The sequence below is a fragment of the Tinamus guttatus genome, unplaced genomic scaffold (genome assembly GCF_059628265.1).
Source record: "Tinamus guttatus ecotype Peru unplaced genomic scaffold, ASM5962826v1 Tinamus_guttatus_pri_ptg000242l, whole genome shotgun sequence".
NCBI lineage: Eukaryota > Metazoa > Chordata > Aves > Tinamiformes > Tinamidae > Tinamus > Tinamus guttatus.
The window spans coordinates 5746525-5761756 of NW_028288776.1; the positions used below are offsets into that span (position 1 = coordinate 5746525).

Here is a 15232-nt window from a genome sequence, read left to right on the forward strand (position 1 = left end):
GAGGGTCGGGAGAGGGAGCAGAGCAGGCGGGCGAGCAGCAGAGCTGGCGCTTTGCAGCTTGTTTGCTGCGGAGGAGCCGTGTTTTTGTAAGAATTTGTGTTTGTCCTCCTTTCCCACACCCACGCGCTCTGATTGCTAGCTTTGGACTTGAGGCTCTCCCAGCACTACAAAGCGGGCTCATCCCAAAGCTTGCTGTTTTGGGAGTTTAGCAGCAAGCTTCAATTTAGTCTTTGTGAGCAGACAGTGAGCAAGCGTTTGAGAAAGTATTTTTTCTTGGGGAGGACTCGTTTTCTTTTCCTTTTGAAGCGCTGGCAGTTCTCAAATCCCAGAATATGGGTATGTTTGTGCTTTCTCTAATGACTCTCTAGCTCCTCCCCAGGACACTCTTAGATTTCATTTCCCAAGCAAGTATTTCCAGGATATTTACAATGTTCCAAATAAAATTATTTGAGGATTTTGAGGAAGGTGAAAGAGGGAAGAGGCCAGTTTGTCTCTCTTACGTAACATCGTAGTGATTAGCCTTAAAAAGTCACCAATTGTTGCTTTGCCATGGTATCTGGACACCTTTCTTATCCAGATGTTTAGGTGTGAGCTAAGGCAGTGCTAGCTCTTTGCCGTGGTGGAACAACTGCTGGTAAATAGTAGTTTCAAGGCAAGTTTGGCAAGGTCTTTTGCCAAAACATACAACTTTTCCCCATCCTTAATCTTCATCTTGGGGAATTGCTGGCCTTTGCTGCTATCGTAGGTTGTGATGTTCCCCTGGAGGAAGCGAAGCCGCTGCTTTGGCAGTGATGCAGACAGGCTGCAGGAGCTAAACCAAAATCAGATTTTAGCACGATCTAGCCCTTTCAGTGGGAGTTAAGTGACCAAAAATCTTGCATTCTGGCCTGTGAAGTGGAAATGAACAGATTTAGTATTCCAACTGAGTGACAGCAGGAATGCTTCACATTAATCTGAAACTCTCTGTTAGAAAGCGTGGGAGAGTTCTGCTGTCATATTAGCTCAGTGCTTGTGCATTTTTTCTTGTGCTGAACTGCAACCAAACATAAATGGATTAGAAGTCAAGTGCTCCGTTAATTTAGCCACAGGTTGTATTTAATGGCATATGTAAATGCATTATTGATTGCACAACTTAAGAATGAAAATCTCCATGCTAATAGCCTATCACTTTGGGCAGGTGAAGTAATATAGAAAATGCAGCAGATTAATAAACAGAATAAGAATGAGAAGCACTTACATGCTTTTCTCTGAAAAGAGTGAAGTTTGGGAGATGATTTAGTGGGAGTATGTTTGTATATTGTGTCACAGGGAAATGTGCAGTGGCAATAGTTGTGTTGGATCTCTAGGTATAAAATACTTTTTTAAAACAGTGGTTTGAAAATAGTTCCACAGGAGGTTACATTCAACAATTGATACCAACAAATAGCAGAGTCCTGCCTTAAAGCACAGCTTGGTGTCCTTTTACTGTTCTCTTACTATGGAGCTGGCTGAAAACCTTTCTGAATCCATTGTGCTTAAGGAACTTTTGTGTGTTTGGTTTTTTAATGCATACTTCCAACTGCAATAATAATTGTTCAAACAGTCTAGTCCTGTTTGTCAGCAGTTGGATATGACCCACAAAACTCCATTTTTATTATTTGAATTTATGCTGTAATTCTCAACGTAAATAAAAAATGGGGAGGGAAACTCCCCCCAAAAAGGGGTAAGGAAGAGACACTTATTTCAGTCAGGAAAGTTTGCAGATATGATCTGTTTTACTTCTTTGTAAGCTCTTCCTCACCCACATTCTTGACATTTCTCACTGTAGTTCCTGCTGTGCTACACTCTAAGCCCTTAAATGACTTGCCACACCATACGATCTGAGTGCTTTTTAGTACTACGTGAGTGACATGAGTGACTGGTTTCTCTGGTCTTTCAGGAAAAATGCCTGTTTTGGCATGTCTTTGGTTTTGGATTGAATTATTTGTGGACGTTGTTCTACGTTCGTGTCAGAGTAATGGGCTGGGATTTGAAGCAGGAGGTCTAGGGTGGCCGTTACTTTCCCGAGGGATTTTACACCGCATTTCCCTCAAGCCTGTGAGGTTGTGTCATCTGCTTGGATAAACTCTGCCCTATGGCACAGACTTTGTTATGACCAGGCAGACAAACTATGATCTTCCTGATGCTGTGGCTAGTCCTAGTCATCTCAGCACATGTCCATGAGTTGGTGTGTGGAGACTTTGGATCAGCAGCAGTCCAAAAGCAGCGTGGTAGTGGATGTGAACTCTGCTTCCCAGAGGGGCATTTCAAGTGTCCTCCCTTGCACCGTGCCCAGGCACAGCCGTACTGGAGGTGGGAGCAGATCTTTCCTCGATGTCTCTCTGTGTCCTCACCTGAACCTTGGCTGGATTAGCTACCTCATGAGAAAATCAGAGGTTGGTGCTGCTGGTGTTTGGCTATGTCTGATGTATCCAGGAGGAGTTAGTTAGTGGCATGTTGCAGTGTTCGTAAGGAAGGATTTATTTTCTAATGAAATGCTGGCCTGGCCTCTGTGGTACCCCCTTTTTCATCCTTCTCCTTCCCAAGCCAGTGGGGCCAGGGCTGGATTTGCAGCTCAGGGTGAGCTGGTTAATGTGTCCCGAGCAGCTCGCTTGGTTGCTTCACCCACAGGGGCCACATGGAAGTGGTGAAAGCTGGAGCACTGGAGAAGCCTTTTGGAGCATTCATGGTCATAGCGGCCTTTCTCTGCTCTGCCCCTCGGTGTTGGATAAAAGCATGTCCAGTCTTGGAAAGCTCCTTGGGACAGGTCTGGAGGCTTTGGCGAGGCTGACAGGAAGGTTGTTCAGGAGGCAACAGCTCTGTAGAGGCCGGGGGAGCTCGTTGTTGTAGCCTGTTCCCTGCTGCTTGTGCTTGCGAGCCCATCGCCATCAGCGCCATGTGGGAGCGTGGCCAGCAGCAGGGCTCGCGCATGCTGGAGCCGCGGCAGAGCCGGTTCGGAGGCTCCGCCGTCTCCAGCTTGTGGGAACCCCGGCGAAGCAGGAGCGTCCAGCTCTGCTCCGGGAGAGGTATCGGTGGCTTCTGAATGGGGCTTATGGCCAGCGAGTGGTGGAAGGCCAAGATCAGCAGCGTCCTTCTGGCGCTTGGAGGGAACTCGCTCCCCACCGGGCACCTTGGGACTTGCAGCCTCTAGGATGAGCCGGTCCCATGAGCTCCCACGGCCCGAGCCCCAGGGCAGCAATCCGCCTGCCAGTTTATCCTCTTCTGCCGTGTCTAGTCTCGTATTTTCTTGAATTTTCCGTACAGTGCTTTCTTTGTTTTGGACTGACTCAGAGGAGGGATTTTTTTATTGTTATTGTTTTCCTTTTGTGAGCTGTTTTGCTGCTGTGATCTTCCGGAGCGATAGCAAACACTTTGTTTACTGTAAGCTCTTGTGCAGTAATTCATGTGGTTACACTGCGACACGGAAGAATCTTTCCAGAGCCGTTCACACACCCAGGCCATGATGGGTGCCCTCCTCCCCGCTCAGGGAAGGCGCCGGGGCCGGGCCGCTGACATGATGCCACAGCAAACCGGCAGCTTTGCTGCTAAAAGCCTTCCTCATCAGCAGATGACTGCGTTGGACCCGCCTGAAGCGGCCTGCTGCCCACCCGGGGATTAGCGCGTGGCTGCCTTGGGGAACGCGCTGCTTTGGTGCCCTACCTTGTCCCTGGGTGGCCGTGAGGCGGTGCCCATGTTGGCCCCGGCTCCTTAGGCCGCCTGAGACGCGGCCCAGAGGCGCCGCGGCCGCTCGTCCGCGACCGGGCAGCCTGCGCGGCCGTCACTGGCCGCCAGTTTTTCTGCTGAGCCTCCCTGGGGGCTGCCGGGACTCGAAAAGGATGAATCGCCTCAAAACGGCCGATAAAATGCTCTTTGCGCAGCTTTGGCTGAACCTGAACGGAGCCACGTCAGGGTTTTCTTATCGTATGAAATGACGCCGTTGTTCTGGGCCGCTGGGCTGCTCGAGTGCTTCTGATTGTCTTGCGGTAATTGAATAGCCACGCCGCGTAACCTGGGCTGAAGGAATTAGGGCTGTTTATTCAGCAAACAGATGTCCTGGGTTGTGGTATGCTTACGATCCCACTAGCTTGCATCTTCCATTAGTTAATATTGCCAACTACTTAGGCTGTCTTTCTTGCACTGATAATTTTGCATTTGCTAATGTCTTTCAGTGCCTCAAAGGGAGCTTTGGAGGTTTGTAAAATATGTGTGGTAATTCTGCCGATCCATCAGACGCGCGTTCCTCTGTAGATGAGGGCTGTCCCTACCAACCCCTCCAGCATCCCCTATTATATTGCTTCAAACCACCACCTTTTGCCAGGATTGCCACAGCCCTACTGAGTTTAACAGGGTGGAATTCCAGCCTGGCTCACTGAACCCCATGGGGAGCAGGTGAAAGAGCTTTTGATACGTGTGTCCTGCTCCTGAGCCGTGCTGGCTGCAGTCAGATGTGTTTATTAGGGAGCTTGCACTGCCCTCAGTCCCTTCCCTGATGTGTCCCTGGCACTCTGCACTTCCGAGCAGCTTCAGGTGGCTGGTAGGAGTGAAAACACAGCTTTGCGTTTCACTCGTTTTTACCAAGCCCCTAGAATTGATGTAGGGCTGCAAGTTATTAAGCTGACATACCGGCAGAAGCTGGTGGACAAGCTAAAGTGTTTCCAGCCTTGCATGGGGATAAGGCCCCGTATCTCACTGGAGCGAGCCGAGAACACCTCATCCTGTGGGGCAGTGGCTCTGATAGATTTTGAGAGAGTTAAGCTTACAGCTATAACTGTAATGTATAGAAAAGCCACTTTTTGCTATTTCCAAATTACATTGGGTATCATTTTTTCTCTCCTTTGGCAGTCAGAACAATTGCACTCATGATACTAAGCAGGTCTGACTTTCCTAGGAAGAGGAATATGATGAACAATGCCCATAAAAATGTTTACAGTTTTCACTATTATTTGTAAAATACTGTTTCAGAGAATTGCATGGATGCAAAGGCAGGACACTGTGTGTGTGTGCAGAGGGAAGCCTTTACAGGTGCCAAGTCACAATGACCTGCAAAACACAACTACCTGGCTGCAAAGTCCATGAGTGCTGTGCTGGGTTTGCACGAGTAGAAACCTCAGATTCAACCTGTTCAATCTTTAGCTTAGCAAGAGATCACACTTTTAAGGTAAAATCCTGGGGGTAATCCTGCAGGATTCAGCCATCAACAGCTGTGCGCGCTGCAGACTCTTGTGCAGCCTTTTTCTATAGGCAGCTGGAAGGCATCTATGATTCCATGCTGAAGCTCATCCCCATGTCATGCAAGACATAAGTTGCAATTGTCCATTTTGCTCATTTTAGTTGATATTTTGAAAGATAAGAATAAGGATGCCCCAAGGGGTATGCCTCCTGGCAGTAGCCTCAAGAAAGGTAGTTTTCTGGTGAGCTGGTGACCAAGCTATGTGATTGCTGCAGTAAAGGTGGGTCTCGGCACCAGTGTGGGGCTGGGAGGAAGGCTTTTTACCTCAGCTTTGCCCTTAAACATGGGAAATCTGTGGTGCAAAAGAATGCTGGAAGAGAAGGGAGGTTACATTTCTGTCACCTCAGAAAGGAGATTAGCAAAGCAGGCTGTCAAGAGAGCATAAGATATCTTGTGCACACGCTGTCATGCTGGATGCCAGAGGGACATTCCTGGCTCCTTGGTGACTGTTACTAGCAAGACCTCAGCCTGCTCCTGGCTCTTCCAAGTTTCAGTTTGTAATTGAAAAAAAAAATTCTCTCTCCCTGTCTCCTTTCCCTTTCTTCTCTCTCCTTTTTCTCTTTTCCTGTCTCTTCTTCTGGCTTATGCATCTGTAGTCCAAGGAGAAAATTCAAGCTTGCAATGCCCATCAAACCCCTGGTAGCGCCTACGTTTTGCTTGCTCTGACCTAACACCTACCTGAAATATATCCCATCTGAGAGCATCTGAAACCCAGAAAACTGTTTTAGATGCTCTCCACTTGAAAGTAAGTTCATAGCCTGTTTCAGTCTGTATTAAAAGCGTAGTAGCTATTCCTGAATAAAACCATATGCTGACAACCTCCATTTCTGCAATAAGAGCACCCATATATTGGCATGACTAGCAAGATAGCTGTTACCAAAGAGCCCTGTGTGTAGGCAAGTTAGTGAGGGCTGCAGGGAGCCGAGGCATGACCGAGCCTCATAGTTAGCCCTAGATAGATGTTTGCCGCAGGGAAAGGCAAGGCAAGAGCAGCTCTGTACTCTGGTCGCCTGTAGTGCCTGTGCGCAGATGCTCCAAGTGTCCCGGGGAAGGTGGCGGCGCGCAGGCCTAAACGGGGCCCCGTTACCCGTCGGGAACGTTGCTGGTGCCAGGCCCAAAACACTGTGGGCCTTGGGGCTTCTCGACATCCGCTCTGCCCACAGTGGTCCTTCCTCTTGCTGGAGGGCCCTGCACCTGAGCCCCTCAGAGCATCCTCTGGAGAACACGCTCAGCATCCCTTTGAATTCAAGCCCAGGATGCCATGGCCACGGGCCAGCAAGGGCCCTGGGGATAAGCCCCGGGCTCGGGGTGTCAGAGCAGGTCCCGGCTTTGGGTCCCCTTGGCACGTTGTCACGCAGCAGCGTGAGCCAGGATGCGGCCTGGCGGGAGCAGTTCAGCCCTTGCAGCTCTGTGTGACACAGGGTCCCCCCCAGTCCTTGCTGCCTGGCGTCTCTGCAGGCGCAGCGCGACACGGCCGCGCTCCAGCCTTGGTGGCTCGGGGACCAGGGCAGCTAGGTGCTGTAAGGCTCCTCGGAGTCTAGAAAATCTTTCATTTAGGATTTCTAGCACGGTAGAGGTGCCTAAATTCCCTGGTCTTTTGTAATCCGCGTTTTGCTGCGGCACCCAGTGAAGTCATGGCTAGATTGTATAATTTCAGCTCGTCCGGGGCTCCTTGCAAACTGCTAATTTAAGAGTTAACTCCAGTGCAGCAGGCCAGCAACGTACCTGTGGATCAGCTGCACATGGAGGATTTTCTAATCCTCCCTCTCGTTTCTGTGGACAAAGGATCACTGCAGATGGTGAGAGATTTCTTGCACAAATGCTGGGCTTAGATTTGCTTTTAGGTATGTGCTTAGGCCTCCACACAGACTTCGGATCAAGCTAACTATGCCATACTTAGCTTAGCCCATTCTGTGTAAACTCTCGAACAAACCAGGGAAAGAGGGTAAATATTAAGCGTGGTGATGAGGTTAAATCACTGCAGGAACATCTGCTGCTGTAGCAGAAATAAGGAGGTGCTGCACTTCAGGCCAACGTGGCCTCGGTCCAAGGGAATGTCTTTATTCCCCACGTTTCATACGTAGCTTCCTTTGCCATGGAGTCTATATTGGGCTGCATTTTTGTGCGTCTCCTGCTTTTGTTCCCTTGCAGCCGTGGAGCAGGAGGCATTGTGGCCGCCGAGTATTGAGCGCTTCTGCTACGTGTTATTGAATACTAGTGCTGGTGTCTTTCCAGTTAAGCTCTATGTACCTCTTGTCTTTGAAAATCAATGGAGAGCAAGTTAAAAAAAGAACTAGTTTTCAGTGGTACCTTTCATAAAAAATCCTTTTATGGTTGCTGATGACGAGAGGTTTCTAGGGAGGCCTGTCTGGGAGACAAAATATGGCCAGTGCTCTTAATAGGCATCGGGAACCTTTTCCTTTTTCTTTTTCTCTCTTTTTTTTTTTTTTTTTTCCTCCTGTAGAAAACGTTGGATGCCTCTTAACCGCTCTCATCTCAACAGAAAAACAAAATTCCTGGGCAATGTTGTGTTTACAGCAGATGTTGCCTTGTGCTGCAGCCTCTTGATGTGCAAACGAGTGCAGGGTCTTGGGAATTCTCCTGAGAGCTTCACAAAGAATGTCTAAGATCAGTCACCAAAAGCCAGGACTGTGCGGCAAGTTTGGCAGGGGTAGGGAGGACACCTGATCTGGTCTATTGCTAGTACCTTCCTGCTGGGAGTGAGGGGACGAGGATCCAGGTACGCAGAGATAACAGCCAAAACCAGGCTGCAACGAGTTCAGACTCCTCTGGGACTGTGGAAGATGCTGAGGTCTTGTTCGTTTGAACCTTGCGGAGTTTGATATGCCCAAGAAGGCGTTTGCCTAAGTTCCCTTAAAACAAGGAAAAAAAGGAAGAAATGTACTGAAAATAATTGAGTTTCTGGTGCTTTAAAAGCTTCTCAGTGTTCTTCCAACTCTGCTCTTCTGTGAAAGCATGTCCTTTTGATTGCAGCTCCGGCTTAGCAGAGTGTGGTACGTGTTGCCACAGAGTGAGTAAATGAGCTCTGCTCTGCAGCTGCTGCCGAGCGCGGTGCTGGAGCCCGCCCTGCCTTATCAGCGAGGGCTGCCTGATGCCTTCAGCCCAGCCTACCTGAGCGTGCTCGGCAGCAGCAAACCCAATTCCCTGTTTTCTTACCTGCTCCACGGATGGTTTCGGCAGTTCAGGAGCAGCTTCGTTCTGCAGCGTGTGGGTAAGAGGCGCTGCGGAGCGCTCTGCCCTCCGTCCCGCGCTGCCCTCCGTCCCGCGCCGCCCGGAACGTGCCCCCGGTGCCCGCCGCGGCTGCAGGGGAGCAGAGCGTGGCTCCTCAAATCCACGTTCCTTAGTTTCTACAAGCATTCTGAGTCGGATGTTGGGGCATGAGGAAGAGATTTACCGTGTATCCTACCATGGTGACAAGATGTTCCTAGTCAAAAGGAGAAGATGGGCCTCTCTGGACCATTCTAAGGGGTTTTATTGTTTAGCTGTTGTTTTTCAAGATGCCTCAAACTATTTGGCTTTCTGTGTTATCTCCAGCTCAGCCCTCCTGCAAAATGGCAAATACCTGCTTTTACTGAATTATTAACAACAATAGATGGAGCTTATGTATCAATGAAAATTATGGACATTTCCCAGGGCAATTGATTTAAACGGAGTTAAATTTAGTGGAAGCTTCTGTTGGTATAATGAATGCTCATTATAGAGTCTAATGTGCTTTAAGGGCTTGAAACCTTCTCGGTAGGGAAGCCAGGCTGCTGTTCTCCAGCAGAGGCACAGATGCTGCACCGTGGCGCTGCTGTCACGGCCGTATCCCGTCCCCGTGCCAGAACATGTCTCTCTAACCTTGTGTGTTGTTTTCCTGTTGCAGAAGACCACCTCCCCGCTGGCTTCCCCACCATCGATATGGGCCCGCAGCTCAAGGTGGTGGAAAAGGCCCGCACGGCCACGATGCTCTGCGCCGCCAGCGGGAACCCCGACCCGGAGATCTCCTGGTTCAAGGACTTCCTGCCTGTGGACACCGCGACTAGCAACGGGCGAATCAAGCAGCTTCGCTCGGGTAAGGCAGCAAAGCAAGTAAGCCTCTCCTGCCTTCACCCTCTTTCCCGTCTTCTCTTTGGTTGCTACATTTTTTTCTCTCTCCATGTTGCTGAAATACAATTCTAAACCCAAATGTGAATTTGATTTGAGCTTGTTTCTTTTACAATATGGAAACAGTTTTTGGAGCTGATCCATTCATTCTGGCAGGATATCATGGCTTGGTAAAAGGAGGGATTTGTGTGGACGTGCCTTTTGGAACATCACCTGGATTCCTTCTTAAATAGACAATCTTGATTTTGCCCCAGATCCTTGGTAGTCTCAGGCATTTCACTACCAACTCAACAGGCCTCAGCTACTTTTAACTGCACAGTTCAAATCCTTATAATGAAACAGTGGTTGAGGTTTTACAGTCAGTGGTCGTGTACGACTTCACTCCTTACATAAGCTCCACAAGACAACACTCTGCCTTCTCTTGAGACCTTTATCATTTTTGCTATGTGACAGGAAAAGGCTTAAAAAAAAGTTAATAGTTAAAAAGAAAAGCAGCAGTTCTGTGGATTTCAAAGGGATGTGGATGCAGTTTTGAATACACTTTTTGTTTGCTTGTTTGATAAACCAAGTACAAATTTTTGAGAGACAAGCTGTTAATTCCTGACAGTGTCTAGGAATGCACATGTTTTTGCAAGAAACTCTTGTTTTGCTGCTGCACTGTTCAGTCTCCCAGGACTGTAGGGGCCGTTAGAGAATTAAAGCAAATAAAACATTGCTTTATTCATTGATGAATAAAAGTGCAGCTCCCCAGCGTGAATTGCAGAGGCTGTTTAACAATGCAGAGCAACACTCCACAGCAGCTTTAGTCTGGGGGGAAAAAAAAAGCGCTCCGTATCCTACAGAAAATGCAGAAGAGAGCAGAGCTGGACCGGCAAGTGTCTGGAGAGGTCTCGTGGTTAAATAAGAGGCAGACTGCCTTGCCTGGCCGTGCTGCATCTCTGGGCTCTCCAAAGGCATTTGTCACCACAGCTGCTGCCAGGGCAGTACCATCTTTCTCCTAGCAAGGTGAATGTTTAATATGTTTCTCTGGAGCAGGTGCCCTCTGCACAAGTCTGATGATGCTTGGCTGATAAGAAGCAGCCTTTAACTTGGGGGAGTGGGTAATGAGACATCACTCTCATCAGAAATAGAAGCCAGCCTGACACTCCTGATCCCACCTTGATGTGCCACAGAGCACTAATTATACTAATGCGTTTATAGCTTATGAAATTTCCCAGTGACCTTTAGCTTATCTCCCCCACAACATGGTTTAATCTTGATCTGTTTATGCTGAAAGAAAATATCACACTTGTTAATTATTCTGAGAAGCTTTAGGAAGCAGCGACAGGAAAGTGCACATGGATGTATTTCGCTTCATAGCTGACTAAATCAGCATCAGAAATTACCATAAACGAGCAGCAAGGCAGCTCCTGATGCACTTGCTATGCATTCTGCAGCCCCCCTTTTGCAGGCACTTGGCTGCCTCACCACCAGCTGCTTCACAGGTTTGGTAAGGTAGAAAGCTTAAAAACAAGCCGGTAAACCCTGTCACTGTGTCCAAATTTTGTTTCCTATTTGCCGTTCTTGAGCAACATCTCAATTGAATATTTCACCTGGGATTCCAGCTCTAGAGCTGGCTGCTTGCTGAAGACACAGTAATTACCAAGGGAGGTGTCAAGGGAACCTTTCAGAAATCAATGAGCAGCGCACATCCGCAGGCTCTCGAAAGAAATTGATTAGCTCTCTAATGTAGTAAGGGAGGTTTCCACAGTTCAGCTCAAGAGAGTTCCAGATAGGATTGAAGTTTTATTTTTATGGGCCAGCTGGTACCAAGTCAAGATTCACCAAGGCTCTGTCCCACCCTTGCAAGCATGAGGAACAAGAGGTTTGCCATTTTTCGGGGGCCTGAGCTTCATCCTTTTGCTGGCTTTCATGACCTTTTTTTCCTATATTTGTAGTTTGAGTAGAGTGAGGCCTCCCCCTCAGAGTGCCTGGGTCCCGCTCAGCAGCCGCAGTCGTCTCTGCGAACACAGCGGTGCCTTGGGCAGTCTCTGATCCATTTTGCAAGGTGTTAATTGAGCTCCCTAGTACTGCACCATAGTGGGCCAGAGCTGTTCCTCAAAAAAAAAAAAAAAAAAAAAAAAAAAAAAAAAAAAAGCATGTTTAAATAGATACTTCATTATATGGGAGAGTGTAATAGTTAGCAAAGTCTCTGCTCCATTAAGATTGTATCTTACCGCCAGCCTGGCATATCTACATGAATGTCAGTTTATATTGTCTCAATCTAAATATACGCTCATTTAATTTCATTTAATTAAAACCCAATAAAACCAGACAGATGTAATGTGCTTAAAGTAGTTACAACGCAATGTCAGCCCAATACTGCATGTATAGGGTGACCAACCTTCACCCGGTACATAATATATTTGTATTCAGATTTACTAAATATAGGTCATAAAGGTTAGAGCAGCTTCGGAATTCAACTTAGATGGAGGCTTGAGGGGTGATTTCATTTCTCCAGCCTCCTAGTGTGATAAAAATAGCTGGAGGTGAAGAAAACACACGCCTGGGGAAGGTGCTCTCTTCTGACACTCACAGTTATGTGGGCTGGCAGTGCTCTGGGGGCTTCAGGCAGGTCTGTGAACTAACGTGCCATCAGATCATGAGCCCAGGTGAGCTCTGAACAGCACTTTCTAGAGGTCTGTTCATCCTCAGTCAAGTCATTTGAGCATTTGCGCTGTCTTAAGGCATTTTGACCCCAGAGTATTATTATCTTTGCCAGCAACAAAGCTAATGTGTATAAATCTATCCTTTGTCCTGCCTGTCCCTCAGTTGCTAATTACACTTGTGTTAATGTTTATGTACTTTTTCTGATTAAACTTTCTGATAGGTAGCACAACCCTTTACATTTAGGAGACTTTTTTCCCCTTCTTCCCAATGCACAAATCCTCCCCCAAGAATAATGCTTAATTCTTTTGTAAGTTCCCTTCTTGCCTAGATTTTGTCAATAGGTGCTGAAGATGAGGACACAAATAAATACAGGTTTTCACCTCCATTATCACAGATCAAGACCAGGTCTCTGACTCAAGCCACGTGTAGCAAGAATCTCTGTTGTTCCTCTTTCTGGGACTTCCCACTCTTGCAGAGAGGATTCTTTTCTGCAAACCAAGGCGCTCAGGACGTCTCCGTGTTCTCACCCAGGGTGCACAACTTCAGTTGTTGCTGCTAAGTCATTGACGCAGAACCTGAGGCCAGCTCGGGGCTGGGGAAGCTCCCCAGCATACTAACTCATTGTAAAACCTGCTTCTCTGAGCTGATCTTAAAACTGTCTGGAGATCGTAGTATTGTAGCTAATGCCTCTGTGAGTTCTGGCAGCAAGGACCTGGGTCAGTGCTACCCCTGCAAACGTGTTTTAAAATTAAACGATGATGTGGAGGAAGTTCTCCTGTGTAGATCAGATTGTGCTGACACTCCAGAGCTCTTTGGAAGGAATCTTGGATCTTGAAAGCAAATCTGGTGGTATTCATACTCTCAGAGCTCTTGAATGCTTCCCGTGAGTTCCATATTTGAAGAAACACTCTTCCACCTTGCTTTTCAGAAAGCTTATGAAGAAAATGTCAAATTAGAATAGAGAAATATCCTGAATGTTAATATAGAGCTACCCTTGCCATGCAAGGAAATGCCAGAAATTCAGGGAGCCTTGTCATCTTCTATCCGTTAAAGAACTTGTTTAACAAGTATCATCCTTTTTTAATCACCATGAATTAACTGTGTTACGGAACCATGCCCAAGACCTTAACGTGACTTTCAGGCAATTAATTGCAAATAAAGTATCAGAGAGGACTCTGCAGGTGACTACAGTCACTCTCCAGAAAAGTGTAGGTGCCTCTTAACAAAGAAGCAGTGGGAGGCAGCTTAGCAGATCATTTTGCCACGTTTATGCCTCCAGAGTTACTAGCAAGCATTTTCCATTCTGATCTTGATAGCTACTCATATGGAAACAACAGAAATACCCAACATAAAGAGTACCAAACTGCAAAAGGAGACAGTACCTGGCTCAGGGGAACAGCACAAGGATGATTGACACATTCTGCTCTATTGATAACAACTAGCAGTCAGGACCTAGCACGAGTCACTCAGCTCCTGGAAAGATACAGCATCAAGTGCAGACATCAGATGGACATCTACCTTCAAAGATACGGGTATGAACAGCCCAAAAGAATGAGAATCAGGGGAATATTATCCAAAAGCATTAGGAAAGCCACACAAAGATGGGTGCTCTCTCAGGAAGCTAAAACAATATCATGGCCAGTCGAAGAACAAATGAACTTTTTGAGCCTAGAAGAAAGTGTCCTTGTCCATCTGGGTCAAGCTGTGGGACACACAGAGCAGGAATGGGGTGCACACAGACCAGTCGGTGCAGCTGGTGGCAGAGAGCCAGTCTCTCTTCTTAGGAAGTACATAGAAGCACTGACCAAGTTCTCTTGGATTCAAGAGGCCCAGGGTAGGCCCAGGATGAGGTTCTTATCAGCAGAAGGAAGCCTTTTTTCTAACAGAGCTTCTCCCCCACAGTGGGAACTACTGATGCAAACAATCTGGCAGGATTTTCCAACATATCACCCTATGTTTTGCCTAGCTTTGGGGGCCTGGTTGCTCACTTCTAGTGTACAGAGAGGGTGCTAGGGTCTGCATCCCTCCTGCTAAAATCACTCTCTGGAGTGGTTGCTACAGAGCTGAAATAAACTGTCTTCTCTTAAGAGTCAAACCCTTCAAACTGCACAAGAAGTTGTTTTTGAAGTTTGCTGTTGGGGTGACCTTTGCATAGAGAGGCCTGGAAAAAGCAGGAAATAAGTTGGTCTCAAAGCGATGTTCAAGTGATGGCACCTCCGTCACCCAATGGTCTCTCCTGTGTTGTCACTCTTGTGGCTTGTGCGCTGGGATTGGGTCCTTTTGCAGGGACACCTCAGAGGATGCCCAGCAGAGCTGCGTTGTCCTGTGCTGTGGGGGGAGAACAGGAACCTGTGTTCCTGCTGTCAAAATGAGGAGTTTGGGGTCCCAGAGGAAAGCCTTGTGCCCTATCTGTAATGGTCCCCTCAGAGCGAAGAGTGAATGTCCTGACTACGCAAAGGTGAGAGAGACCCAGAACAGACACTGAGCTAAATACAGCGAGCCTTGGCACGGCTCCCACAAGGGCTGTCTTACATTCAGAGGCCAGGAGGATGGGGACTTAATGCAGGGAAAAATGAGCTGGTCACACTTACATCTTAGGGAATCTGTTTGAAGTATGCAGTTGCTCCTGGAGCACTGTGGAGACACTTGCGCTTTAGAGGAAGGGTTTAGCTTCTGCAGGGAGTCCACTTAAAGAAGTGCTGCTTGTCTGTCCAGTGCTAGGGCAGAGCAAGACACCCATTTTAGCCAGGAGAGAGAGGAGGAAGTTCTGTTTGCTGCCCCCTGGGCTTGTGCTTGAAGTCATTGCGCTGTTCCCGTGGGAGCAACACACTGTGCTGATGCTTTTCTTAACTCTAAAGACAGTGAAAGGGGGCAAGCGGAGGCCCTAGACCAAACAGAACAAAAATATCATTTGGCAAACTTTCCAAACAGGCAAAGCAAAATAAGCCTGTTTTCTAAGGCTGTGCTATTCCATGCGACTATCTCTGGGTACAACTGCTCTGTCAAGGGTAACAGTAGTTAGGAAGATAGATAAATAAGCAGCAGATTTATTATAGCAAGAAAGAGATTACCCGCAACTTCAGTGACTGCTGGATCTCTCCTGATGCTTCAGTCGTCTGTGGATAGAAAACATCAGAAAATATAACCAGACATAAAGTTAAAATGGGGTAGTGTCATCTTGGCAGAGGAAATTCTAAAATGAATAGTTTGAATTGCTGCTCCTGCTCA

At 47.6% G+C, this 15232-nt stretch overlaps 1 protein-coding gene across 1 annotated transcript in view; it reads left to right on the forward strand.

Annotated features, from left to right (window-relative positions):
* PTPRF (protein tyrosine phosphatase receptor type F) overlaps window positions 1-15232 on the forward strand; it is a 272958-nt gene that overhangs the window by 161987 nt on the left and 95739 nt on the right. Inside the window, 1 exon segment of the mRNA XM_088526108.1 lies at window positions 9135-9323. Within this exon segment, the coding sequence (XP_088382234.1) occupies window positions 9135-9323 (189 nt within the window).